The sequence below is a fragment of the Heteronotia binoei genome, chromosome 11 (assembly GCF_032191835.1).
Source record: "Heteronotia binoei isolate CCM8104 ecotype False Entrance Well chromosome 11, APGP_CSIRO_Hbin_v1, whole genome shotgun sequence".
NCBI lineage: Eukaryota > Metazoa > Chordata > Lepidosauria > Squamata > Gekkonidae > Heteronotia > Heteronotia binoei.
This window is the reverse complement of record NC_083233.1, coordinates 61,968,957-61,995,956: the sequence shown is the minus strand read 5'-3', so window position 1 is coordinate 61,995,956 and position 27,000 is coordinate 61,968,957. Positions and strand designations below refer to the sequence as shown.

At 42.8% G+C, this 27,000-nt stretch overlaps 2 protein-coding genes across 5 annotated transcripts in view; one reads left to right on the top strand and one right to left on the bottom strand.

Moving 5' to 3' along the window:
- The window catches only part of PI4KA (phosphatidylinositol 4-kinase alpha), a 107,294-nt gene extending 98,376 nt beyond the window's left edge, over positions 1 to 8,918 (bottom strand). Inside the window, exons 1-2 of the mRNA XM_060249911.1 lie at positions 8,656 to 8,918; positions 847 to 963 (exon numbers count right to left, since the gene is read on the bottom strand). Of these exons, the coding sequence (XP_060105894.1) occupies positions 847 to 963; positions 8,656 to 8,823 (285 nt within the window). The 5' untranslated portion in view covers positions 8,824 to 8,918. The remainder of the gene's footprint in view (positions 1 to 846; positions 964 to 8,655) is intronic.
- A 13-nt stretch (positions 8,919 to 8,931) lies between these two features.
- SNAP29 (synaptosome associated protein 29) lies at positions 8,932 to 27,000 on the top strand. 4 transcript variants are annotated; one of them, XM_060249907.1, is made up of 7 exons: positions 8,932 to 9,049; positions 9,538 to 9,653; positions 14,421 to 14,809; positions 19,482 to 19,678; positions 20,897 to 20,982; positions 22,854 to 22,958; positions 26,701 to 27,000. In XM_060249907.1, the coding sequence occupies exons 3-7, from the start codon at positions 14,561 to 14,563 to the stop codon at positions 26,856 to 26,858; spliced, it is 795 nt and encodes a 264-aa protein (XP_060105890.1). In that variant the 5' UTR covers positions 8,932 to 9,049; positions 9,538 to 9,653; positions 14,421 to 14,560; the 3' UTR covers positions 26,859 to 27,000. The 4 variants fall into 4 exon arrangements, with proteins under 4 accessions (XP_060105890.1, XP_060105891.1, XP_060105892.1 ...); XM_060249908.1 differs by having other exon boundaries at positions 8,979 to 9,053; positions 9,469 to 9,653; XM_060249909.1 differs by having other exon boundaries at positions 9,007 to 9,653.

The window sequence follows — 27,000 nt, the reverse complement described above, 5'->3', positions numbered from 1 at the left end:
TATTATTGATCCACAGCTCCTCATCTTTCTAACACAGCACCTCCTCCACAACTCCATTCCTTACAGTTGTGGGGGGGGGGGGGACTTCCAAATGACAAACATGGACAGTATTATGGAAAAGGGCTTGAAGCCCCATCCCACTCAGTGCTTGGTCTTTATCTTTCAACAAATTCTAAAGATTATGGAAATCCTCCAATTCAATCCCGTAAACTACATAAAACCATCCTTTGAACAGTTCAATTCTAAGCAGAGTTACTCTCTTGTAAATCCACTGACTTCAATGCACTTAGAATGGTGTAAATCTGCTAAATCAAACAAAATAATCAGCTACCAATATTGCACAACTTCCCTGCACAACAAGTTACACCACCCAAATAAGGATAAGAAAGTAGATGTTAAATGATATAATGTTGGGTTAATGATTTATTTTATTTCCACTCTTAAGTAATTTATGGACCAGACCAAAATAAATTTTAAAAAATCATATCCATATTTCCTAATGAGAATTTTTTCTGAAAACCTAGCTTCTGGTGAACAAAATAGGAGTCGATTGCACTTTTAAGACCAACTTAATTTTATTCAGAACGTAAGCTTTCGTGTGCATGCACACTTCTTCAGACGAGGAATGAGGTACAGTAAGCAGTCACATATTGCTGGTGCAATCGACTCCTGTTTTGTTCTACGACTTCAGACCAACACAGCTTCCTACTTCGATCTAGCTTCTGGTGAGGGATAGGGAATACAATCACTCCATAGTTCAGAAGGCATACACATGCTTTATTCAAAAGCATTTGTGCTCTCACAGCTTTCCCAGACAGCTTTTGGTAAATGTAATACGTATTGTACCTGTAGATCAGATTCAATAAGAAAAATTCCCAAAGCGATCACAGCATCTCTGCGACGCTCATCCAGCTGAAAGATCCCATGGATATCTACTGGACACATACATAGCAGTTTCTGTACCTACAAGGGGGTGGGGGTGGGGGGGAGAGAAACAAACAGTATGAGAATCTTTATTATAAAAATCAATATATAGCTCCACATTTCTGCCAGCATGATGATACTGGATTTATTGGATTTATATCCTGCCTTCCACTCAGAGTCTCAGAGCAGCTTAAAATTTCCTTTATCTTCCTCCCCCACAACAGACATGGGGGATGGGGCTGAGAGAGCTCTCACAGAAGCCGCCCTTTCAAGGACAACTCTGCAAGAGCTATGGGTGACGCGAGGCCATTCCAGCAGCTGCAAGTGGAGGAGTGGGGAATCAAACCTGGTTCTCCCAGATAAGAGTCTGCACACTTAACCATTACACCAAATTGGCACCATATAGAACTAAACAATTGTATCCTAAATAAGCAAAAATCATCCTCATTGAAGGAATCATTTCATTTTTTCATTTCATTTTATTCGATTTATATCCCACCCTCCCCACCGAGGCGGCTCAAGGCCTGAAACCAAATCCATGAAACCAAAAATGCCCTTCTGTAAGCAAGAAACCATGCAGTAGTTTGAAGACTAGAAGATTTAATGTGGCATAAGCATATCTCTTTGCAATTTACGCAACTGGTAATGTTTTATTGCTTTATGGATTAATCTAATTAATTGCACAGGCAGTACAGAGAACCCCTTACTCTTCCCTTAAGGCTGTCAGGGTGAAGATCATACACACATAGACATTTGGAGACAGGCAGCCCTTACCCTGCAACTCCCTCCAGAGAACTTCCATCTCCTCCCTTCCCACATGGCCTAGCTTCTCCTGTTGGCACCTCTGAGCAAGAACACCAAGCTATGGAGAAAGCAGTCACACTGTGGCACAGGTTTAGAACGTCCACAAGACAGAATTTTATTTGGGAGTATTGGCTTCATTTGTCATCTAGATTAAATGCAAGTGCTGTGAACACACAAAAAAATATGCCTGCTGTGCTGTTCCAAACAATTGTACTCCTTAATAGGAAGAATAGCGTGGGGGCTGGCATCACCACCTAGATGCATCAGAGGGCAAAACAAGACTCCAAAAAAAGCCACTCCATCATCCTGCCTGAGACCAACTGCCATATAGCTATGCACCTCCCAGAACCATATTCTGCAGGAAACCCTTCCATCTGGTCATTATGGACAACTGTATAACAGTGCGATCCTAAGCAAAAGACTTCAATCGGTTTAGGACCTCTGCTTAGGGTTGCACTGTGAGCTACCTTCAGTTCATACCTGAGCTGACTTGTTTTACTCTTCTCTGTCTGCTGCTACACCTCAAATAAACTTCCTATCCCAGGGCTACAAATGAAGCAAGCACAACTTCAGTGAGGCCACTTCTACTCTAGGAAAGTATGCTAAGGGCACAATGCAGAATGCTAGAGTCCAGAACATTTGGACAGATGAGAAAATCCTTTATAAATGTATGCTGCACTTGCATCCTTTGGTGGCTGTTGGTTTTTAAGGCACCTTGGAAATGAGCGCTGCACATTCTCAGCTCTGGGTACAGAATTTCCGCTGACCACAGGTCACAACACAGATAATCAAGTAGCCCAGTAATCAAGATTCTCACTACGTTTATCACATTCTGCTGAATGGTGGATTCAACAGGTTCCTCATTACAATTCAGCAAGGTGATACACAAAGCTTCCAGAAAGGACTGAACTTTGACATGTCCTGAAGGCAGCCTTCTCTGACATAAACGTAGCAGTCATTGTTCTCTATGATTTTGCAAACAAGCTAATGATTTTGGCTCATAACTATTATTTGACAGCTCAGTCACCCTGAAAACTAGAGAGAGGTAATGATTTACTGAGGATCAGATTGGAAATAATCTCTCGACACCCAGATGATAAGAAGAGAATAGACTGAGAGAATGGTTGAGAGAAAAATGCATGGAGGGCAAGAATTGTGAGTTCTCAGGAAGGACAACAGGTAGAAATAATTTTAGCAGGTTACTCCATTCTCATCTTTCCTTTTGTTTCCCCTCATTTGTCCTCCCTAGCAGTTTCATCTATTTTAGGCCACAAACCCTCTAGGCAAGCAGCAGTTTATTTTTACATTGGGTTTTATAACATTATCAGCCCTGATGACAGGGCAAGCTACAGATCCAACAAAGTATAAACAATTCTCTCTCCAACAATGAACCATTTTCAGTTTGCAATGCTATTTTCATTCAAAGGGACTTCACCAAAGCAAGGACCAGTCACTCATCCCTAGAGAGAGACTGCTGCCTATATGCAGACCTGTTAGTTTGGAAGTGTGGAAGTAGAACGTGGTTCAATCGAGAACCAGCTTTTCACTTTGTAAATAAAATTATCTCTATTGCACACGATGTTGCGATAGATGTGGCAAAGCTTTTTTCATGCACAGTATTGCTAAAGAACACAATATTTCACCGGAGGCTGGACCTGACTACTTAAAGCTTTCCACTGTAATCTTTAAATTAAATAGCAGATTAACCTGCCAGATCAAAGCATTAAGTCCCCTTTTCTCTCATATGATGTTCAAAATTAATTATGTATTTCATAATGTACCAAAACAGTTGCCAAAAAGCTAGAGAGCAACATAAGGTAAACAAATAAGTACATCTCATAGGTGAAGACAGAGACATGCTTGTAACATCTCAGTTTTCTAACAAAGGATTACTACTCAAGCCCCTTCCCTTTACATAGCATGGGAGGCTCTCTTCCGTTTATCTATGCACCCTTCAATAGCTTTTTTCTGTTCTGTTTTTAAAACTAAAATGGGACATATGCTCCATAGGGTAAATTGTTTTTTTGCCATCAGGTCACCGATGACCCACAGGGTTTTCAAGGCGAGAGACATTCAGAGGTGGTTTGCCATTGCCTGCCTCTGCATCATGATCCTGTTATTCCCATCCAAACACTACTCAGGCCTGATCCTGCTTAACTCCCAAGATCAGATGAAGTCAGGCTTGCCTAGACTATCCAGGCCAAGACAGGTTAAAGATACAACAGAAAAATACTGTCATCCTACAAACTGTTTGCCAGGATCCCTTTGCATGTTATGCTACACTAAAGAGTAGGCATGGCTCTTAATCTGATCATCCTACAACAACAGAGCTCGCACGGTGCTCCTACTTCAGTAAAGAAACATGTGCAACGTCCTTTTATCTACAGATCCTCAGGAGTGACTATGCGTAACGTAAAACTATGTAGAATATTTGATTAATACGATAAAGGTGCTTAAAAGATCTAATAGGAAGATCCCTCAAACAGGATGATCTTCAGAGGAATTCACAATTGCAAGTTATTACAGGACTGAAACTAGAAGCCGTACCTAAGCACATTGAAAGCCTATGCAGGAACAGGCTGCAAGACTTCTGTACTAAATGGACTGTAAACCTGCCTATCTGGAGGCAGGAGAGAAAGGGGAGAAGGGATCTTCACACCATACAGAAGTACTTCTTCAGTTAACTGCAATGATTATGCTTTTCTGCTCTCTGCACAGATCTCTCATGGAAGTATTTCTAGGACCATTCTTACAAATATGATTGGCTGCCCCTTACATTTTAATTTGTTATCGGATACAGAGAAATTTGATAAAGTTGTGCAATACACAGTTTGTACTGCTAGGGTGAGTTCTCAGCTTACCCACAATGAGCTGCTGAACTGCAGAAGTGATGAGCTGGCCTAAATGATTTATTGCCTGTTTTTATGTAATGGTTATATATTATTAGGTAGTACTGCAATATACCATAAACTGATAATGACGATACTTTCTCTGGATGTGAAGGTGGTGGCCAGATGCCTTCTCTTTTAAGGAACGAAGCAAGCTACAATATCCCCCCAAAACTCAATCCACAGCCTTTCGGTCATTTCCTTCCTCTACTCCAGGGATGGGGAACCTCCGTCCCGAGGGCCATATACGACCCTCGAGGTCACTTGGTGTGGCCCTCAGGGATTGCTGGACCAAACCAAGCCACGTGGCAGCCTCCCTGGGGCTGGATGGCCAGCGAGGATCGTGGGGCCCAGCCACACTGTGCAGCAGCCTCCCCAGGGCCAGGCAGGGATCACAGGGCCCAGATGTACTGTGCGGCAGCCTCCCTGGGGCCTGGCTGGTTGGCTAGAATTGCTGCAGGGCCTGGAAAAGTTACTGCCACAGTTCAGTTTGCACTTGATTATCCCAGATGGTGTGGCCTAATATGCTAATGAGTGTGTGATCTAATATGCTAATATTAGGGGATGTGGTCTAATATGCTACTGAGTTCCTGCTGGGCTTTTTCTACAAAAAAAGCCCTGGACCTATGCATTTGCCTAGGGCGGTAATCAATAAAACGTTAATACAATTAAAATATTTTAAAAACTATTTCATGGTGCTGTATCATTACTATGTTGGCAGTTCTACGGTTCTGCTTTTTGGACGGTGATCACTGAGTACTCTAACTGATGTCATGCGGCAGCTCTCTCTCAGTTAAACATCGAAGGCCTGTTGAAACAATTCGGTCCTACAGGCCCTGCGGAACGTAGGGAGGTCCCACAGGGCCCTTATGGCCTCCGGGAGAACATTCCATCATTCTGGTGCTGCCACTGAGAAGGCCCTGGCTCGTGTCAAAAGCAACCTGGCCTCCTTTGGTCCAGGGATGGACAACAGATTTTTTGTCCCTGAACGCAGTGCTCTCTGCGGGATATATGGGGAAACGCAGTCACGCAGATAGACAGGACCCTGACCATAAAGGGCTTTAAAGGTCAATACCAATACCTTGAAACAGACTCGGAACGCAACAGGCAGACAGTGCAGCTCTTTCAGCACTGGCTGAATGTGCTCCCACCGGAGGAGCCTCATTAACAGCCGTGCCGCAGCGTTCTGCACTAGCTGTAGCCTCCGAGTCAGCGTCAAGGGTAGCCCCATGTAGAGAGCATTATAGTGATCTATTCTTGAGGTGACCGTAGCACGGATCACCATTGCTAAGTTGTTGCGCTCCAGGAAAGGAGCCAACTGCTGCACCCGCCGAAGATGAAAAAAGGCGGATCTAATAGTGGCTGCTACCTGGGCCTCCATTGTAAGGGAGGACTCAAGGAGCACGCCCAAGCTCTTGACCTTAGGGGCTGGTACCCGGAAATTTTGCACATTTCTTGGGTGATAAATACAAAGTAGAGGAGAATAATGCTACTTTGAATCTCCACTGGGGAGAAAGATGAGGGATAAATTAAGTAATTAACGAAAAAGCCCAGGAAAGGATGCAGAGAGGGAATCTGCAACAGGTCCACTTTACTTACCTACTGCAATTAGAGTTATCAGGTTTCCTAAATATCAACCTCTGATTTTCAGGGAGATAAACTTGTATGCTTGGGGCATTGAGGAGATAGATTGGTTCCATGGTCTGTTAGCACCTAATAAATCAGGAATAATCCCTGGCTGGAACTGGTACCTGATGACACTTGATATGACCAGGCTTAACAGCAGGACAGGGAGGGGGGGGGAGAGAAGAAGAGATTGAATTTATATCCTGCCCTTCACTAAGAGTCTCAGAGCAGTTTACAATCTCCTTTCCCTTACCTTCTCCACAACAGACACCCTGTGAGGTAGGTGGGACTGAGAGAGCTCTTTCAAGAACTACTCTTGAGAAAGCAGCTCTTTCAAGAACTGTAACTGATCCAAGATCACTCAGCAGGTGCATGTGAAGAAGTGGGGAATCAAACCCGGTTCCCCCAGAGCCCGTGCACTTAACCAAACTGTAGATGGCTATCACTTTCCTACCCTCCTTTGCTGATGAGCACCCCAAAACCATCAGGCTGTTGGATCCCTGTGTTGGATACAGGGATGCTGGACCTTCACAATTTTACAAAGGGTTACACAAAGTAATAGAAGACAGGCCTACCAGTATCGATTAGTTTACAACAGCTAATGAATGAAAGCTCCACATTTATGAGGCAATCTGCTTTTGAACACCAGGAGTTAAGGCACAAACAACCTGAGGCAGGAACTGTTTTAGTATCCTGCTCTGCTGGAAAACTCCAAAAGCATCAAATAGGCTACTGATAGAAACATGAATATTGGACTAGATGGACCCTTGGTCTGATCCACCAAAGATCTTTTATTATCTAAAGGATAATAAAAAGGCCTATCAGCAACTACAAACCATGATAAAATAAATAAAAGATAAAATAAAATCACCATGTTTAGGGGCAATTCTTCTTGACCTTCAGATACAGGGCAGGGAGGAGAGAGTAACAATGACAGAAGGGGAGCTATTATTTTCTGCCCTGTTATGGGCACATCTGGATGTCCACTGGATGCTGGATTACAAAAACCCTTGTCTTAATCTAACAAATAAATGTGTCCCAGATTTTGACCATACAGTCCTCAAAGCAGCTTACATCATTTTCAAAATATATTCAAAGCCTTTTTTATGCTGCATTTCACCAATTTTACAAACCACTCTGAGGACCGTGATATAAATCCAACAAGCCACTGAACAGGGATGCTGGCTTCAGTGGACAAATGAACATCCTTGATCTATCAAGGTCAGTACCACATTATTCTGACTGGCAGCAACTCCCCAGGATCTGAAGTGGAGGTCTTTCACATCACCTACTCTCTGACCCTTTTAACTGGAGAAGACAGGGATTGAACTTGGGACCCTTGTGCATGCCAAACATATGCTCTGGCACCATTTTGGTTTGATCCAGGTAAGGCTTCTTCATAGATTGCTGCACTTGCAAAATCAGCTGCACTGAACGTTATACTAACAAAGCAGACTGCATTACCAACAAAACTGTTATGATTTATATTATTATGCTTAGGGTGCAGGACTAGACTCAGGATATCTGGGTTGAAAATTCTCCACTCTGCCATGAAATTGCTTAGGTGACCTTGGGCCAGTTTGGTGTAGTGGTTAAGTATGCTGACTCTTATCTGGGAGAACCGGGTTTGATTCCCCACTCCTCCATTTACAGCTGCTGGAATGGCCTTGGGTTAGTCATAGCTATCGCAGGAGCTGTCCTTGAAAGGGCAGCTGCTTTGAGAGCCCTCTCAGCCCCACCCACCTCACAGGGTGTCTGTTGTGGGAGGAGAAGATATAGGAGATTGTAAACCACTCTCAGAGAGAAGGGCGGGGTATAAATCTACAGTCTTCTTCTCTGGTTCAGCCTCTGATTCAGTTTGGTGTAGTGGTTAAGTGTGCGGACTCTTATCTGGAAGAACCGGGTTTGAATCCCCACTCCTCCACTTGCAGCTGCTGGAATGGCCTTGGGTTAGCCACAGCTATTGCAGGAGTTGTCCTTGAAAGGGCAGCTGCTGTGAGAGCTCTCTCAGTCCCACCCACCTCACAGGGTGTCTGTTTTTTTTTTTGGGGGGGGGGAGAAGATATAGGAGATGGTAAGCCGCTCTGAGTCTCTGACTGAGAGAGAAGGGCAAGGTATAAATCTGCAGTCTTCTTCTATTTACTCACCTCGCAGGGTTGTTGTGAGCATAAAAAGCAGAAAGAGGAAACATGCATACGGGTTGCCTCAGAGGAAAGGCAAGATAAAGTCTTTATCATAAAGATACACTAAATAAAATGAAAAAAGGTTCGCAGTGTGAATACTAGGGGGTTTCCTATGGATACAGGTAAGCAGGAGGTACACCTGCAGCACCCCCCACAGGTCCCACCCCCAACGTGACGTACCCGTTCTTCTCCCCCCCCCCGCCCATCACCTCCCCTCTAGGCGGCTGCACCTTCTCTAGCGGAGCGGGTCTCTGGACGGCCAGCGAGCGGGCGAGCGACAGCACCGTGTTGAAGTAGAAGCCCCGAGACGAGCCAGGGCTGCTGGGTTTCTCCGAGCGCGCCGCTGTCACCGCCGCAGCAGTGGCGGCCGCCGCCGTAGCCACGGCCAAAGCCGACATTTTGCGAAGGCGGCTCGGAAGCGCCTCAGAGTGTCACTCTCAGCCTCGCATCCCTCACCGCTTGCCCCGCCTCCTCCGCTTTCTCTCACAGCCCGCTTCGGCCGTGCTTCTCGCGAGAGTTTCTCGGCTTTCTCGCCCCCCCCCCTGCCGCTCACGGCTAGCAACCTCCCGCCGGAGCTAGGAGAACACAAGTCTGCGTTTCCGCTTTGGGAACCCCGACAGGGAAGTAGGTGCCGCGCTAGCCTTTGACATCTCTATGGTGAAGGCCCGCTAGACTTGGCCTAGGAAGCGCGAGTGGGGAAAGCCAGTCAGCGGGCTCCCACGGAAACGCCCACTTTGTGTGGTTTTTGTTGTTCAGTCGCACAGTCGAGTTCGACTCTTTGCGACCCCACTTTGTGTGGTAACGCGCTGCTTTTTCCTGAGGCCCACAGAAAGGGCAGATGACTATCATGGCGGCGCCCTCCGCCGCTTCATTTCCGGAGTTCTGCCCTTCCAAAAACAAGTCTTCCGAAAAAAACAAAACGCTTTTAAAATAGGTAGTCCTTTGTGTTGTACAGCTTTAATCCGACGCGCTTTTTTTGCCCTCTAGTTCTTCTGAAGCAAAAGCAAAACAACAACAACAGTTTCCCCCTCTTTTTAAGGCAGCATTTGGTTCCCCTCCAGGACCTCTATATTCACATTTCCCCTTTGTCACCCCCCCCCCGCTTCTGTCAGAGATGGTTTGTTCCAAGGAGCCGCTGGGCGGAGTGAAGCGTCACCGCCTCGGCCCGTGACGGGAAGTGAGAAGGCGAAGAGCTCTGAGGGGGAAAGAAACGGGCGAGCAACTGGAGGTGAGCGAGTGCTGTGAGCGGGGTAAAGGAAGGCACTGGACAGGCAGGGGTATTACGTGGCCGGGTCTGTGTGGGCTGTCCTCAGGGCGTTGAATTTTAATATGTTATTTCTCCTTCTTTTCCAATCACTGATTTTATTATTTTTTTATTATTGTTTATATACACTGATTTATATACTCATCTATATTTATAAATCTATCTGTCTATCTCTGGAATTATTTTCCAATTTCTCCTAAGCTTACTTACCTTGATATGTCTTTTGGAATTATTGAAATCATTCATAATCTAAATTGTAATAATTGATCGCATTCAGTGTAATAGGTGCATACCGTACTCTATGCTAAGCCTTTTTGGTTTGATAGCTTACCGCTCCACCTCCCTTCTCCCAAGTAATGTTGTGTTGTATCCTGTTTAATATCAATAAAGTTTGAAAAGGGGGGGGGGGATTTAAAAAATCTTTTGAGTCTGGTATCTTTACATTTTCCATTTATTTTCTGGCCTAGCTTCTCACTGGAGGAGTCAGTTTGGGCCTTCCTGCGACGTCTCCCTGTGCGCAGAGGAGAGCAGTATGTCAGGAAGATGGCCAAGCCTGGAAGCTCCGATCCTGACATGCTAGCTTTCCTACACGCAGGGAGTTTATATTTAGTGTTGTTTATTTTGTAGTCCTGTTAGCCTGTGTCTGTAGCAGTAAAAAAGAGGAAGAGTCCAGTAGCACCATAAAGAATAACAAACTTTGTGCCAGGTTAGGAGCTTTCACAAGCTACTGCTCACTTCTTCAGATATTTTTATTTTGTATATGTGTACTGTGATGTGGAACGTGTTGCACTGGTACTACTGAGGTATGTGTTGATAAGCATAGGGTGAATTAAACAGGGTGTGATAGGGATCTCCTAGTATCTGTTGTTATTTTTTTCAGGCATTTATTGCTGTTTATTTGTTTAGAGATATTTATATCCTGCTTTTTCTCGCAGAGTGGCTTACAAGTTCAACTTATTTCTCCCCTTCTCTTTTTTTTCCCTCCCAATAACCAACCTGTGAGGTAATTTTGGCTGAGAGCTTCCAAAAGTGAGCTTCCAAAGCAGAGCAGGGCTAAAAGCAAGTTTTGTGAAAGACCTTGACCTGAGAACCTGATGAGCCATTGTCTGTCAAATAGACAATGCTGACACTGGTAGACTGACTCAGTACAGGTAATCATGCTTAATGGATGAGTGCTTCATGCACCTGATAAAGAGAGCACTCTGATTCATAAAAATTTAAGCTGGAATGAATTTTTGTATCCTTATAAAGAAACCACTGTTATTTGAGAGTTTGGTTTGCTGTCACAGAGCAACATAGTCATGTGTGTAAGGTGCTGACAGCTCACAGCCAACTCAAGGTGACCTTGTAGGGTTTTCAAAGCAAAAGACTTAACAGAGGTGGTTTTGCCATTGCCTGCTTCTGTGTAATGACCCTTAACTTCCTTGATGACCTCCCATCCCAATACTAACCAGGGCTGACCCTACTGAATTTTCAAGATCTGATGAGTTCAGGCTACCTGGAATTATCAGGATAAGCTTTGTGTATCCATGTGGCAGAGCGAGTTGTTGAAGTGTTGATTGGAGCCCTCAGTTTGATTATGAACCCTTAAAATACTTGTGTGGTTGTTTTTATTTGTTTTTGGATGGAAGTCTTTCTTTTAAAAAGAACTACTACTAGTGTGCTGCTTTGAAAGCAAGGGTACCACACTTCCTGACTCTGTTGCTTGCATGCTGAGAGAATAGTAAAGCGAGGTTATTCAGCAGTGGAGATGATTCCTCTATGGCTGTAAGTTATGTCTTGCTTCCGTTTTTCCTGTCACATCCAACTCTGATGCCATGTGTTTCCAACTTAGTATCATAGAGTTGGAAGGGGCCATGCAGGCCACCTAGTTCAACCCCCCTGCTCAATGCAGGATCAGCCTAGAGCATCCTCAACAAGTGTTTGTCCAGTCACTGCTTGAAGACTGCCAGAGGGGGAGAGCTCACCACCTCCCTCAGAAGCTGTTGAACAATTTTTACTGTAAAAATGTTTTTCCTGATATCCATCCAGTATTTTCCCAATTTAAACCCCTTATTGTGAGTCCTCTCCTCTGCTGCCAACAGGAACAGCTCCATTGTCTCCTGGGTCTCCTGATTTAGTAAAGTCTCTCTCTTTCGTTTCTCTTCCTCTTCCCTCAACATCAACTCTGGTTTTAAGCTTTACTTCACCCCATAAGCATGCACTGAAGGAGTGGGATCTTTTTAGTATTCTTACAGAAAGATGTATTAAACTCTGCTAAAGATGGGTAATTTGTGTGGTTTGAGGGATTATGAGCTGTAATCCTTCAGTGCAAAGAAAAAAGTGAACTTTCCGTTTCATATGCCTTGAGTCTATCTTCTGGGACATACAGTGCTGATTGAAGTAAAATTTGTTCAAGTCATGAGTCACTAATCAGGAACACTTAATTACTGTTTTCTTCAACAAAGAAAACCTTAGTGCATATTTTTCATAGAGGCAGTCAAAGGCTTCATAGTCAAAGCAGCTTCTTTCTGAAATGAGCTTTTATTTATTGTTTCATTTAGTTTGTGCCTTGCCTTTCTCATTATATTGTTTGCATTTTGCACACATGCCTGTCTTACACACCAGATAGAGGAATTACAATACAAGATTTCCAAATGTCTCCCTTTAAGCCCTCTGCTACCATAGGTTTTGCTTTCTGAAGTAGATGAAGCTTCAGTTTAGGAACTTATCCCCCTAGTCTTCTGCAGTATTCTGCTCAGACATTCTCACTTTTGTTTCAGCTGCTTGCCCTTCCTTCTTTGCATTTATCTACAGACTCTCTTGTCCAGATCCGTTCCACCCCCGATGATCCTATGTTCATGGACCTTCTTGAAACTTTGCACCTTTAGAGAGATCACCATGTAAACAAACTTGCAGAGAGAGACAATAATGCTGATCAAATTTATTTTATCTACTGCTGTTAAATATTTTAGCTCTAGAGATACAAATCTCATCAGAGACGGGTTTGCAGACTCAAAACTGTGGATTTTATAGAATGGTTGGCCTTTTCAAATCCATAAAGCTTCAAATCCCATAAGATTTGGCTTCCAATGTAGCTTGTTCTGAACTATGGATAATCTTTTTCTAAAAAAGGTACATGAAGCAATTATCTCATGTAACTAGAAATTACAGTTCTCATTCCATGATGTTGTTGTTGGGTTTTAACATATTTAAAATTAAAATGATCTTCCTGCAGGTTGTTTTTCAGAAAACATTTCAACGAGACACAAAATCTCCTATTTACCTTCTGAAAAGATATCCCGTTTTAAAATTTAAAAACAATTTATCGCCACAGGGTTGGTTTAAAAAATTCTGGAGCAGGCAGATGTGTGGCATGATGTGGCCAAAAGTGCTCATGTTAATGTTGCATCTCTAAAGTCTGCTCACTACTTTGTTCAGTTCTCATTGACCCTAAAGAAGGGTATGATAAACTGTTATTCTGGAATGTTAATACTACATTCTTATATATGCTTATTGAGAAATAAGTCCCATAGAAATCAGTTTCACATTACTTGTTAGTGAGTGCCACTGGGGGGGGGGGTTGGGGTGGGGGGGCTTAAAAATAAAGGTGACTGTGGTCATTACTACACTGTAACAAGCAGGACATGTCTAAATGTGGGATCCCCAGCTCTTTTGAGCCAATGGGCAGCTTTGAAATTCTGACAGGACTTAGTGGGCATAACAACAAAATGGCTGCTGTAGAAGGCAGACCCAGCAACAAAATAATTGCAGGAGCTTGACTGTTATAATACAGTGTAGATCCTTGTGCTGCAGTAGTAGCTGCTACCAAAGGAATCAGAACCCTCACTGGGCAAAAGCCCTACCTGGTCCCACCAAATTCCTAAGAACACTTGGCAGGCATCAGAAAAGGTGCCAGCAAGCCCATGGCACCTATAGACACCATGTTGGGGACCCCTGAACACATCCAAAGAAGTGTCTATGCTTGCCTAAGTTCTTCTCTATTGTGATTGCTCATTTTTTCCTGCTAGACACAGCTAGCTGTGTTTTTCATGGATTGCTGTTTGGTTACATAGAGAGCCTCATTGGTCAGTGTGCTTTTGTCATTATCCTTGTGAGTGTTGCTTCATGTGTCTTATGAGCACTTCCCAAAACTAGTTTCCTTGTGAGTTAAATTAAGTGGAATTAAACTGAGTGCTTTCAAAATACTGCTGTGGTGGAAGAGTTGGCACAGTACAGTGAATCAAGTTGTCTTGAGACCAGGATTAACCAATCACATTGGATTGGACTCTGCAATGACTTTGCCATTTAGTTGTGTTATTAAGGAATGATCTTTAAAAAGGTATTCAAGTCTTAACTTTCTGTCGTATCCACATACTAGGCCTTGCCGCTACTAATTTGCATATTGCAAAGTACTAAAGCTGATGTGCAGGTTCACTGCGGAAAGCCTGCTAGTGAGCAGATAACTTAAAGGAGCTGGGAAAGGCAAAAGTGTGACTTTGGCTCACTTGCTTTGGATCATTCGTTCTGTTTGTTCCCAAACCAGATAACTTATAGTTGCCCTTTTGTCTTTCACACCTCCAGCACACTGATCCAAAGGGCAATATCTGGTAAATACAAAGAAGTGAAGGAGAGAATCAATTAAATAAGTGGTTTTTTGGTTGAGGGAGAGGATCTTGATTGACTGCTTTCCTTTGTATATCTCAGTCTGTTGCATATACTTAAATATTAAAAACATAACTGTTTTTACAGAGCTAAATTCTTCATCTCATGGATTTCAGCTGCTTCTGAAATGAAGAAATTGGTCAGCGTCTGAATGACATTGGCTTAATTCTGTTCTGCAGTTGCTCTGCTTACATTCTCGGTATAAGAAAAGATTTGTAGCTGTAATAATGTCTGCTCATCCAAAAAGCTACAATCCGTTTGATGATGATGAAGATGAGGACTTGAAGCCAGTGAAGTGGAACGAGAGAAATGATGATTCCGATGACCCTGCTGAAAGGCAGCGCAGGGAAGCTGCAGATAAGCAGAGGCATCTACAGCAAGAAGTTCTGAGGCGATCCCAGGCCACTGTGGATAGCACTCATCGGTCACTCTCCCTCATTTATGAATCTGAACATGTTGGAGTAGACATGTCAGAGGTAAGCACAAGATAAAAAATTATTCCAAAGTATCATCATGCAATACTACTTCAAAAAATACCATGATCCTGATCTTACACATTTGTTCTGCAGCTGGTGAGATCCAAGGCTTATTTGTGTCCTGTGATAAAGTGGTTCTGTTTGTGTACAGAACATTTTCATCCAACAGCAGGTCTTCCTGTTTCATGTGATGCTCTTCTGTTCAGTGGCAGAACCATATGTAGCATTTGGGTTCCTGGTCTATAGCGGTAGTAGCCTATAATAGTACATTAAATAACTCAGTGCTAGTTTTGTGTACATGTCTGTCAACTACAGTGAACTTCCAATGAAGTCTTTATGGTTGGAGTTCAAGTAAAAAGGTAAAGGTAGTTCCCTTGCAAGCACCAGTCGTTTCCAACTCTGGGATGATGTTGCATCACGACGTTTTCACAGCAGACTTTTTTACGGGGCAGTACTGCAGTCTTAAGCTCTGCTCACGACCTGAGTTCGATCCCCGGTGGAAGCTGGGTTTTCAGGTAGCTGGCTCGAGGTTGACTCAGCCTCCCATCCTTCTTAGGTCAGTAAAATGAGTACCCAGCTTGCTGGGGGGAAAGCGTAGATGAGTGGGGAAGGCAATGGCAAACCACCCCATAAAAAAGTCTGCTGTGAAAACGTGAAAGCAACATCACCCCAGAGTCGGAAACAACTGGTGCTTGCACAGGGGACCTTTCCTTCCCTTTCTTTCCTTGCCATTGCCTTCCCCAGTCACCTACACTTTCCCCCCAGCAAACTGGGTACTCATTTTACCAGCCTCGGAAGGATGGAAGGCTGAGTCAACCTCAAACCAGCTACCTGAACCCAGCTTCAAGTACTGATTAGTTAACTTTGGGTGCTTCATTAGGGAGGAGGGCCATGTAATGGAGCTGAGCATCCAGGCCCTGGAATGCTTGCTACTCTAGAAAGAGACATACTTGGTTGCCTGTACACATCTGTCTTAGACCCTAGTTTTATCAGCCATGCCCAGCAGTATCTTAAACTGTCACTACACATGCCAGTCAAAACAGCTGATGTCATTAGTTACCTACCCAAATCTGCTTGGTTGCCTGTACACATCTGTCTTAGACCCTAGTTTTATCAGCCATGCCCAGCAGTATCTTAAACTGTCACTACACATGCCAGTCAAAACAGCTGATGTCATTAGTTACCTACCCAAATCTGCTTGCCGCTGACCTTGCGCTTTGTGACATTGTGCAGCACTTCAGAGGCATTCCTATCATTGTAGAGGCCCAGTGCAAATGTCAAGAAGAGCTAGCGCTCCATTATCAGCTCCAAGCTGGGGTGAAGGGCACAACTTTGTTATGCTGAGTCTCTGAATGGCTTAGTGCAAAGTTTGCAAGATTTCCTTACTGCAAAGTTTGCAAGATTCTCTTACTGCTCTTCAAGCTGTGGAGAAGGGTGAAGGATCTTGGCAGAACAAAAATAAATTTTCCCAGTAGGCTTCAAGAATATGCACTCATGTGATTGACTGAAAACATAAACACCTATAAGGAAATTGCTCTGGACAAGTAGAGTTGAAAAACTGTTGGTGGATAATATCTCTCAAAGAATCAGTCTTCAATCACTGTCTTAGATTCTTGAGAGGAAAGGTAAGCTGAACATGGAGGACTCATTCATAAATGTGCCATTGGCTACAGCGGATACCATGGCTGCCTTACCTATTTCAATCTGCATCTTTCTGAATCATCTAGATTCAGTCTGTTAAAATGCCTCTCTACAATTAATCATTTCCTGTGATTATGATGCATACAATTAATTACTTCTGTTAGGCACTTATGAAAAGTAGAACTACCAATAATGCCTTCTAAAATGGTGTGTTTCAGAAATTGACATTTCTTTAAAAAACAGCAAAAAAAATTAAAAAATTGTAATGAGCTGTACGGAAGAATGGCCTGCATCTTTTTGTCCTAATAAGTGTGTTTTCCTGGCTGGGATTTTAAAGCACCATATGTGATAAACTCTGACTTCAAATTATTTATGGAGTGTTTGTGTGTATATATAATTATATATTACCTTTTCCAGGCTCAAAAGTTGGATTTTATGTACAAAATGTAAAACCATGTGATTAAAAGCACTGCAACAAAGTCCGCGATCAAAGCATAATAATCCAGAGGTTTCCCATCTGCCAGTTGCTAGCCTCTAACAACCAAACAGCTGGAGCTTTTAGCCCTTTGGAAGACTGTAGTAAAGATCAGAACTAGCATCTCCCAACTGTGGTCCTTCAGGGAATTATAAACATATTTATTTAAAATATTTCTATACCACCTTTCCACCCAGTTTCAGGTTCCTAAGGTGGCAAACATTAAAACTAAATATTTCAGATATTAAAAAGCATTTAACCCCTGAGAGCATTTGAAGAAGCCATGTTGGACCCGGTACCCAAAATGAAAGGAAAAACTGCGGTTATTTATAAAGAACTAAGCAATTTAAACATGCCCTTAGATAGCGCCATTATGAAGGCTTGGAATAAGGATTGTGGGATTACTATTACTTTAGAATGCTGGGCTAAACTCTGGTCATCTTATTTGTTCCATTCTCCCATATTGAATTTGAGGCTACAGAACTTTAAACTTTTCTCCAGATGGTACCTGACACCATTACAGACTTATTACGCCAAAAGATCAAAAGATGCCAAATGCTGGAGAGGATGTGGCCTCCTGGGCTCATTTATTCATTGCTGGTGGAAATGCCCTGTTGTGATGGAATTCTGGAGGAAAATTTTGCCCACTATTGAACATATAATTGATCACAAAGTGCCCTTCACACCTGACTCCATATTGCTTAACCTTTGGAAAAACGTGGAATTGCCTAAGCATAAACATGAATTGGCCTCAATGCTTATTTTAGCCACAAAATTATTAATAGCTCACCATTGGAAAGCCTCTGTCTTACCTTCTAAGCGCAATTGGTTTTTAAAAATTTGGGACCTAGTAGTAATGGACAAGTTGGCTACTACCATAAAAAACTCTGAAGCATCCGATTCAGGTCTGGATAAAAACATGTTTGTGGAGAAATGGTTTCATTTTTTTGAGTATGTACAATCTGAACAAAATACGCTGTGTAAATTACCGGAAAAGTACTTAACTTTTGCTTTGTATTAGATCTATACTCTGCATAGTATACTCATAACATGGTGGCTTGTAAGGTAGATTCTATGGTTAGTGTTATGGTTGATGTTTGTTGGATTGTATTTTTGTTATTATTTAATAAAAAATTTAAACTAAAAAAAAAAGCATTTAAAATACAGACAGGAATAAAATATTTTAAACAATCAAATAACACATAATAGAAAACAGATAAACACATAAAAACATAAGAGTTAGTGACGGAATTCTGAATGAAACAAAAAGTCTTCACTTGCAGGTGGGAAACAGATGGATCTTCCTGGGGAAGGTGTTCCAAAGTTTTGGTGCTGTGACCAAGAATGCCCGTTCTTGAGTTGCCTTCTGTTCCGCCTCAGATGATGGGGGCACCCAAAACAGGGCCTCCAAAGATGACTAGGGTGGTTGTGTAAAACCGTATGAGATTAGGCAGTCTTCAGCTGTGCTGGCTTCAAGACGTATAGGACTTTAAAGGTTAAAGCCATCACCTTCAGCAGGGCTATGAAGCCGTTTGAGAGCCAGTGTAGATGGAGCAAGACTAGAATGATATGGTCCCTATGAACCACACTAGCATTCTGGCCACAGCATTCTGTACCAGCTGTAGCTTCCATACAGTCTTCAAGGGCAGACCCACATAGAATGCGCCTCAGTAATCTAATCTAGGTGTTACCTGGTCATGCATCACAGTGGCATGAGCTTTCACAGTGATGTTATCTTACCCATGGGGATAATACTGATTTATATTAAAAAAGAATTCTAAGGATTTCCCCGATTATAATCTGACATAGACAAGGCTTATGGTGTCAGGAACCACATGTGCTGATATTGAGAAATGTTTCTGGAGGCAAAAAGCAAAATATTACCCCTAGTTTGTATTATTATATTATTTGAAATATAATGAAATAAGTATTTCAGAGTTTTTGATAATTTGGAAGCAAAACTTTTGAAAGCATAACAGCTTGTATAAACTATCCTTAAAGGATTTTATTAAAGCCCAACATTTGTCAGTAAAATTAAAATAAATCTGGTGAGTTTTTTTCCTTAGTGTAGAGGAGCTAAATTTAAACTCAAGTGCTGTGTTTCCTGAAGGCTAAAGCCAGTAGGAACCATTTTGTTTTCTGTTCAAATTCTTGAGACATTATTGAAAGAGCTTTGTAGTGAAAGCAGAGGGATCTTTCTAGCAGTGCTGTGGATTCTTCCGATATATAGTTGTAGTTCTGAACTATTGAAATGGTTAAATGTTCCAGGCTGTGAGCTATAAAATACTGAAGTTGAGATGCATGAAGTAAGCATAAACTGGTTAAATGTAATATTATCAGAATCTTAGTTTTTTTTCTTTTGACCTTCTGATATATTTCAACCATTTAAATGAATGTTGCGGAAATGCAAAAAAAACCCCTGCCTGTAAATATCTCTCAAGCACTATGCTGCACCTCATTGGAAAAAAAATCAGTAAATCCCTGCTGCTTTAAACTAGATATAGGGAGTGCAATTGATTATTTGGGATGCTCAATATCCCCATTTCTCTTCTATAGGAGCTTACACGGCAGGGTGAGGCTCTGAAACGTAGCGAGCGAATGGTGGACAAAATGGAGCAAGATTTAAAAACCAGCCAGAGACACATCAACAGCATTAAGAGTGTGTTTGGTGGCCTTGTAAATTACTTTAAAGCCAAACCACCAGAGAGCAAGCCTGAACAGAATGGATCATCTGATTACCAAGCCAGCAACAAGTAAGTTACCTGCAAGGGCCTCCAGAGAAGCTAGGAAAGGTATGAAATAACTTGAGTCTTGTCATTTTTCCAGCTATCATGTCCTGAAGCAAGACTTGTGTTCATCTGCTCTCTTTCCTGCCTTTTCTTTATTCACGTAGAGTTAGTTCTGGGTTGCCGTTGCATCCAAACTAGCAGATACTAGTTTGTGCTTGCCCTGCAAACAGACCTGGGAACTAGGATTGTTTGAAGCTGGCTTCTGTTCTTGGGTTTGTAGGCAAACTAACTGAACCAGAAAGTAACTACCTGTAAGCACATGAGAGAGACAGGTGAGAGGAGAGATCAATCAAGCCCAAGGGTCATTCTCTATCAAAAATGTTTTGTATGAACCAACCTACTATAGTGTGAAATCTGTCTTCAAGACTGAGAACCTGAATGCAAGTAGTTGTGTGAAGCCAAGACTTAAATCTGTGTTTGATGTTCAGCCTCAGCTTTACCCTAGATCAGGGAAAGATTTAAAAGTGCCTTGAACATCAAGTGATTATCATGGCACCTTACCCATATTATTGTGTGTTTTAAGTTGGATTTAAAAAAAATTAATAAATCCATTAACACCCATCACCTGTTTTCAAGGAAGTCGAAGGAAGATACAAAACAAAGCCTTTTTCCTGGTGATTTACTATTTTTAGAACAACATAGCCACCATTCTCTAAATTGAACCAAGGCCGCTAATGATACAAAAATACTAGGGACTTTGTAATATAACTTTAAAGTATGACGCCTGCTTGAACATACATTTAAGTAGTTTAAGTGGATTCTAAGATTGGGAACATTACTTCCTCCTTGTTCTACGCAATGTCAGAAATAATTGCAATTATCAGCAGCCCAACTTTTAAAATTAAACCAAATGCTCATCTATGTTTTAATTTGATTCCTTTTGCAAACCTAGCTGTCAGAGCAATGTTGTGGGGAGAGAAAGAGAGGAAATCTTAATCCTTTTCTCCACTGTAATATTCTTTCTGGAAAAAGCAGCTCCAGGGTCTTCAGGAGGTGTGAGCCTAAAGGGAATTGTGGTTCTGACTGCCATGATTTTCATTTTTACCCCTTGAAAATATTGTAGTAGCTTGACAGAACACTACCCAAAGGAAAATAAATGTTCAAACTCAACCATTGCTCTTGATGGAAGGCCCCTTTTGATTTACAGACAAATGTGTAGACTGTGGTTTTCTCTGTCCTCAGATTAAAAGAAGCTTTGGCAGCCAGTAAGGAACAAGAGTCAAAGTACCAGGAGAGTCATCCAAACTTAAGGAAACTGGATGATCCAGGTTTGTTGAATCTTCATTTGCAGGTGTCTTGGCTGATTCTCCTTATCTTCTCAGCTCTTTATTTTGAGTGTCATTTGGAAATAAATAGATATGTTCTTATCTGTAAAAGACAAGAGCTGCTTGAGAGAACATAGAATGAAACTGGAGTTCAGTGGCACCTTTAAGAGCAACAAAGTTTTATTCAAGGTATAAGCTTTCATGTGCTAGCACACTTCTTCAAATATAGTGAAACAGAATTTCCTCAACCGTTACATATAGAAAGAAAGAGGGGTGGGGTTAGTTGCCAGGAAGGTCCAATCAGAATCAAGATAGACAGAAACAAAGTAAGTTATACAGCATAATGAAGATGTTTAACAGATTCGAGGATCAAGCAGGAATAATAAGTTTAGTTCATATGTATAGTTTATAAATAGAGACTGTGTTAGCTATATCAACCAGCACAGGATTCAAGTCTCATGGATGGGGTGAGGCATATAGTCTCTGCTGGTCTTGTATCCAGCAGTGCATAGCAGTTGCATACTCTTGAGTTGAGGCCAGTAGGACTCCAACTCTAGGTTTACTGGAAAGCATCAGTCAGTAACTGAAGCAGTAAATCTTGATTACTGTGCAGTAGTGTATTGTGACTAATCAGGAATACACATTGAGTTGAATAGGATTTTTTCTCCTAAGCACACATTTTTCTAGACTCAGTCACTGAAATTGCTATTGACACAATTTTAGTGTGGTCTGCTGATGCAGAAAGAACTCTTCAAGTGTTCTATTTGACAACAGCTTGATCTCTGAAGCACTGATACAGATAGAAGACTGACCATCTTGATTTTTGTTGTGCTGCCTTGTATTAAAGCACTGTAGTGTAGTTTCCTTTAGCAGTATCTAAGAACTGCCCCAAGAAGGCAAAACTGTCCTCTTGTGATCTTAGGTAGATTACCTGTCAAAGATTTTCCTTGAGTTGGTAGCAGCCCTTCAAGGGGAAAAAAGGGCTTAGGGCAGTTTGGATGCGTTTCAGTGTACATGTTTATAACACAGCCCATCAAAAAGGCTCAGAATGAAATATTTAAACATGTCATCATTCCATAGGTTAGTCTGATCATTGGAGAGATGCTACATGGCTGCCATGTCCAAATATGTCCCCTCTTGGCTTCCTGCTAAGGAAATACCAGTAGGGTGAAGAGAAAAAAAGATCACATATGTGCCATTCTGCTTCACTTTCTCAAAGATACCTTGGGAAAAATCAAAGGCAGAAATGGCAGAGGGACCCTGCCATTTGTCTCTTGTGTCAAGGGGAGAATGGAGCAGAGGTGTATGGAAAGGAAAGGCTCTTTCCCTTCTTATTTGCTCCCCACCTTCTCCAGTGACTTAGCGAGAGGAATGAATGGAGATTAATGGTGACTTGTTGAGGTTTCCTCCCATTTCTAGGGTCTGCTTAGTTACTGACCATGATTCTAAAATATAAAAGGACAAGCATATTATAGTAAACCAGATCAGATCCTGGAGCAGGACTGCATCCAGGGCAGAAGATAGGCTGACTTTTTGAATCGAGAACCAAGGGCAGTCCGCATAACATATTGAAATACCCTGGTTTTGGTAAGCCACAATATTCTGACACCATAGTTGATAAAACTCGTCTCTTGCATGACACCATGCTTTGGAAATTACAAGGCATGATTAAAGATTGGTGGTTCTGAAAGAAAGAGCTACGATGCTCCCATAGAATTGCAAGCAAGGTTAATAATAGGAGATCCAGTAACAAAATAAGAAGTCAATATTACTCCTCCAGAGCCACATAATTCTCCAGAACTTGCACTAGTGAAATCATTGTCTTTAATATGTGTATCATTGTGTTTTTAAAGATGTTTCTCTTTCTCCCCCAGACTGCAGTTCGACAGAAGCCAGTTCAGATTCTTCTGTCCCAACAGATAATTATCCCAAGAATCAATATCTCCGATCTTACCACCAGAAAATTGACAACAATTTAGGTGAGAAGTCTGAGCTGCTTAATGCTTGACCTTTGTTATTTGATAAGTAGCTCTCACTGGTTTCTGTAAGCTTTTCCATAGGCTGAAAAGAATCTTGCCAGTAAATGTTCTTGTGCACAGCACCTCTGTCAGTCATTAGTTAGAGCCTTGGATGGCTTCCTAGATGGTGTGGACTGGGTTTTATTTGCTTGCTAATTTGCTCTCTTGTGTTGCTCCTGCTAGGCAGGAGCGGGTTGCATGTTTTTCTTATACTCTCTGAAAGGCAGTTGGTACGGCTGATGAAGAGGAGATACTGCTGACTGCACACACACAGACACATACACAGACAGCAAAGGCAAATATGTTGCTTGTATTCTCTGTGACTACTGCAAATTGGGGAAGAAGAAGTAAAAAAGACAAATACTTCATCCCCCCCCCCATACAAAAGATAATTGCATTGTTCAGGGTGGTGAGAAGCAGAGAGATTTGTGAGGCACTCCAAAGGGATCTGTTGAGGCTGGGTGAATGGGCGTCAATATGGCAAATGAGATTCAACGTGACCAAGTGCAAAATAATGCAAATTGGGGCCAAAAATCCTAACTATAAATACAAGTTGAGGGGGTGTGAACTGGCAGAGACTGACCAAGAGAGAGATCTTGGGGTTGTGGTAGATAACTCACTGAAAATGGCCAGACAGTGTGCGACTGCAATAAAAAAGGCCAATGCTATGCTGGGAATTATTAGGAAGGGAATTGAAAACAAATCAGCCAGTATCATAATGCCCCTGTATAAATCAATGGTGTGGCCTCATTTGGAGTACTGTGTATAATTCTGGTCACCACACCTCAAAAAAGATATAGTATTGGAAAAAGTGCAGAAAAGGGCAACTGGAATCATTAAAGGGTTGAAACACTTTCCCTATGAAGAAAGGTTAAAACACTTGGGGCTCTTTAGCTTGGAGAAATGAGGATTGAGGGGTGACATGTGTTCTTACGTTCTTATGCATGATTGAAGATTATCTCAAACTAAATCCCACCACTGATCTCCCAGGTCTTGTATGTTACTCAGTTTGGCCTCTGGTCTTCATGTCTTATGCAAAAGAGGAGTAGGTGATTTGGAAGTAGCAACGTTCTGGGATGTTTTTCAAACAAGAGAAAACATGCCCACTCAAGAGTGCTTCTAAATTGCAGAACTAATCAGGCAAGCCTGATCCCATCAGATCTCAGACATTAAACAGGGTTGACTCTGGTTTGTACTTGGATGAAAAACAGGGGCAGTATTAATTTAGCCAGCTCTCTGAATATCCTCTAGACCCCCAGTAGGGGTCGGTCACCAGAGGTCAACATGACTTTCAGGTGCAGACACACACACACACGATTACAAAAAAAAGCCCCACAATAAAATATCAACTAGTCTTCCCTGCATGACTGTAAACAATAATGTGTCTATGTCTGAATGAATTTCAGAGAGGTAGCATGTCGGTAGCATGTAGGCTCGTTATTGCAAAATGGCAACAAAATATGCACTGCTTTTGACAATTTTATTGGGCTTCTTGGATGACACTTCCACCTTAGATCCATACCAGTCTGGCTTCCGCCCGGGTCATGGGACGGAGACAGTGTTGGTCGCCCTCATGGATGACCTCCGGCGACATCTGGATCGAGGCGGCTCGGCAGTATTGCTGTTGTTAGACCTATCAACTGCGTTCGATATGGTCGACCATCGGCTGCTGACCCGCCACCTCGCCGACGCAGGAATTCAGGGGCTAGCCTTACAGTGGCTTTCCTCCTTCCTCGAGGATTGGGGACAAAGGGTGGCGATTGGAGGAGAGCTGTCCCAGAGGTGCTTACTTAATTGTGGGGTGCCTCAGGGGGCAGTTCTCTCTCCGATGTTGTTTAACATCTTTATGCGCCCCCTTGCCCAGATTGCCCGAAGGTACGGACTGGGCTGTCACCAGTATGCTGATGACACCCAGCTCTATCTATTGATGGACGGCCGGACTGGCGACGTCCCCATAAATCTAGACCGGGCGCTGCAAGCCGTGGCAGGTTGGATCAAGTCGAGTGGGCTGAAGTTGAATCCAGCGAAGACAGAGGTCCTTTGTGTGGGCCGCGGCGGGCCAGGGGAGGAGATCTCCCTACCAGCCTTTGACGGTGCGTCGCTGATACCAGTGTGCAGGGTCAAGAGCTTGGGAGTGCTACTGGAGCCTTCCTTGACAATGGAGGCACAGATAGCAGCCACTGCTAAAGCCGCCTTCTTCCATCTTAGGTTGGCCCCCTTTCTGGAACGCGGCGACCTAGCAACAGTGATCCAAGCAGTTGGCCCCCTTTCTGGAACGCGGCGACCTAGCAACAGTGATCCATGCAACGGTCACCTTGAGGTTGGACTACTGTAATGCCCTCTACATGGGGCTGTCCCTGTACCGAACTCGGAAACTGCAGCTAGTGCAGAAAGCGGCGGCCAGGCTGTTAGTGGGACTACCCCGGTGGGAACACATGCAGCCTAGGTTGCAGGAGCTGCACTGGCTGCCAATTGTGTTCCAAGTTCATTACAAGGTGCTGGTTATTACCTTTAAAGCCCTATATGGCCAAGGACCTGCCTACCTTAGGGACCGCCTCTCTCCATATATCCCCCAGAGAGCACTGAGATGTAGCTCCCAAAATCTAAAAATCCCTGGACCAAGGGAGACCAAACTGAAAACAACGCGAGAGCAGGCCTTCTCAATAATGGCTCCCTATTGGTGGAATCAACTACCAGCGGAGGTTCGAGCCCTGCGGGACTATAATCAGTCCCGCAGGGCCTGTAAAACTGTCCTTTTTCAAATGGCCTACATGATGGAATCCTGAAGTGACACCTAGCCATCTGATATATACTGTGTTGTACTATAGCACCTTTAACTGTTGTGGTTTTAATTAATTTATTTGAATGTATTTTATTGTATAATGTATTTACCATAATCATGGCACATGCCATGTCTGTGAGCCGCCCTGAGCCTGCCTCGGTGGGGAGGCCGGGATATAAATAAAAGTTATTATTATTGTTGTTGTTGTTGCGGAAATGGTTGTGGACTGTTACATGCCATCTAATTGGTCCTTTTAGCCATAGGAGAATTCAGAGATTAGAATTAGCACCCATTCCCTTAACTTTTTGTTGTTCAGTCGCACAATTGAGTCCGACTCTTTGCGACCCCATAGACAAAGTCACGGCAGACCCTCCTGTCTTCCACCATCCTCTGAAGTCTGCCCAAATTTGTGTTTGTTACATCAGTAGCACTGTCCAGCCATCTCATCTTTTGCCATCCCCTTCTTCTTTTGCCTTCTGTCTTTCCTAGCATCAGGATCTTCTGCAGGGAGTGCTCCCTTCTCATTTGATGGCCAAAGTATTTGAGCTTCAGCTTCAGCATCTGACCTTCCAGTGAACTACTTAATTCCCTTAACTACTGGTTCCTTAATTGAGAATATTGCAAGACCAACAATATTGTGAATTTGTTTGCAAAAAGTTCCGCATGCTGCCTCTGTATTAATGCTGCACTTTTTTCAACCCCCATCTCCATTGTGGCTTACAAAAGCTGAAAATTAATGCACTTGACAATTAAAATAATTTTAGTGAGGTATCTGGCTGCTACCTCTTCTCCCTCAGGCCTCAGAAAAAGCAGTTGATATCTGGGAGAAGAGGGAGCTGTCCGCCACAGTTGCACTTAGGTACTGAGTCAGAGTGACTCTTGTTTACCAATGTCACCCTATTCTTGTCTGCCTTCTTGTAGATGAAATGTCCTCTGGGCTGGGCCGTCTGAAGAATCTAGCACTCGGCTTGCAGACTGAAATCGAGGACCAAGATGAGATCCTGGACCGCCTCACCACAAAAGTTGATACTCTAGACATCAATATTAAAAGCACAGACAAAAGAGTCAAACAGCTTTAAAGAGTCCCAGTCTCTGACTTCTGTACAAGACTTGCTGGATCTTTAAATAGACAGACATTGTCCTGCTGTTTCAGAAAATGTCCATCTTTAATGCTGTATGTGACTGGTATGCCTTGTAATTAAAACATCACCTCAAGTGCAA

Excerpts from the sequence above, each read along its gene's own strand:
- SNAP29 (XM_060249907.1), top strand. The coding sequence starts at position 14,561 with ATGTCTGCTCATCCAAAAAGCTACAATCCGTTTGATGATGATGAAGAT. Across the intron at positions 14,810-19,481 it reads TTGGAGTAGACATGTCAGAG|GAGCTTACACGGCAGGGTGA; the intron begins GTAAGCACAAGA and ends TCTCTTCTATAG. Across the intron at positions 19,679-20,896 it reads GATTACCAAGCCAGCAACAA|ATTAAAAGAAGCTTTGGCAG; the intron begins GTAAGTTACCTG and ends CTCTGTCCTCAG.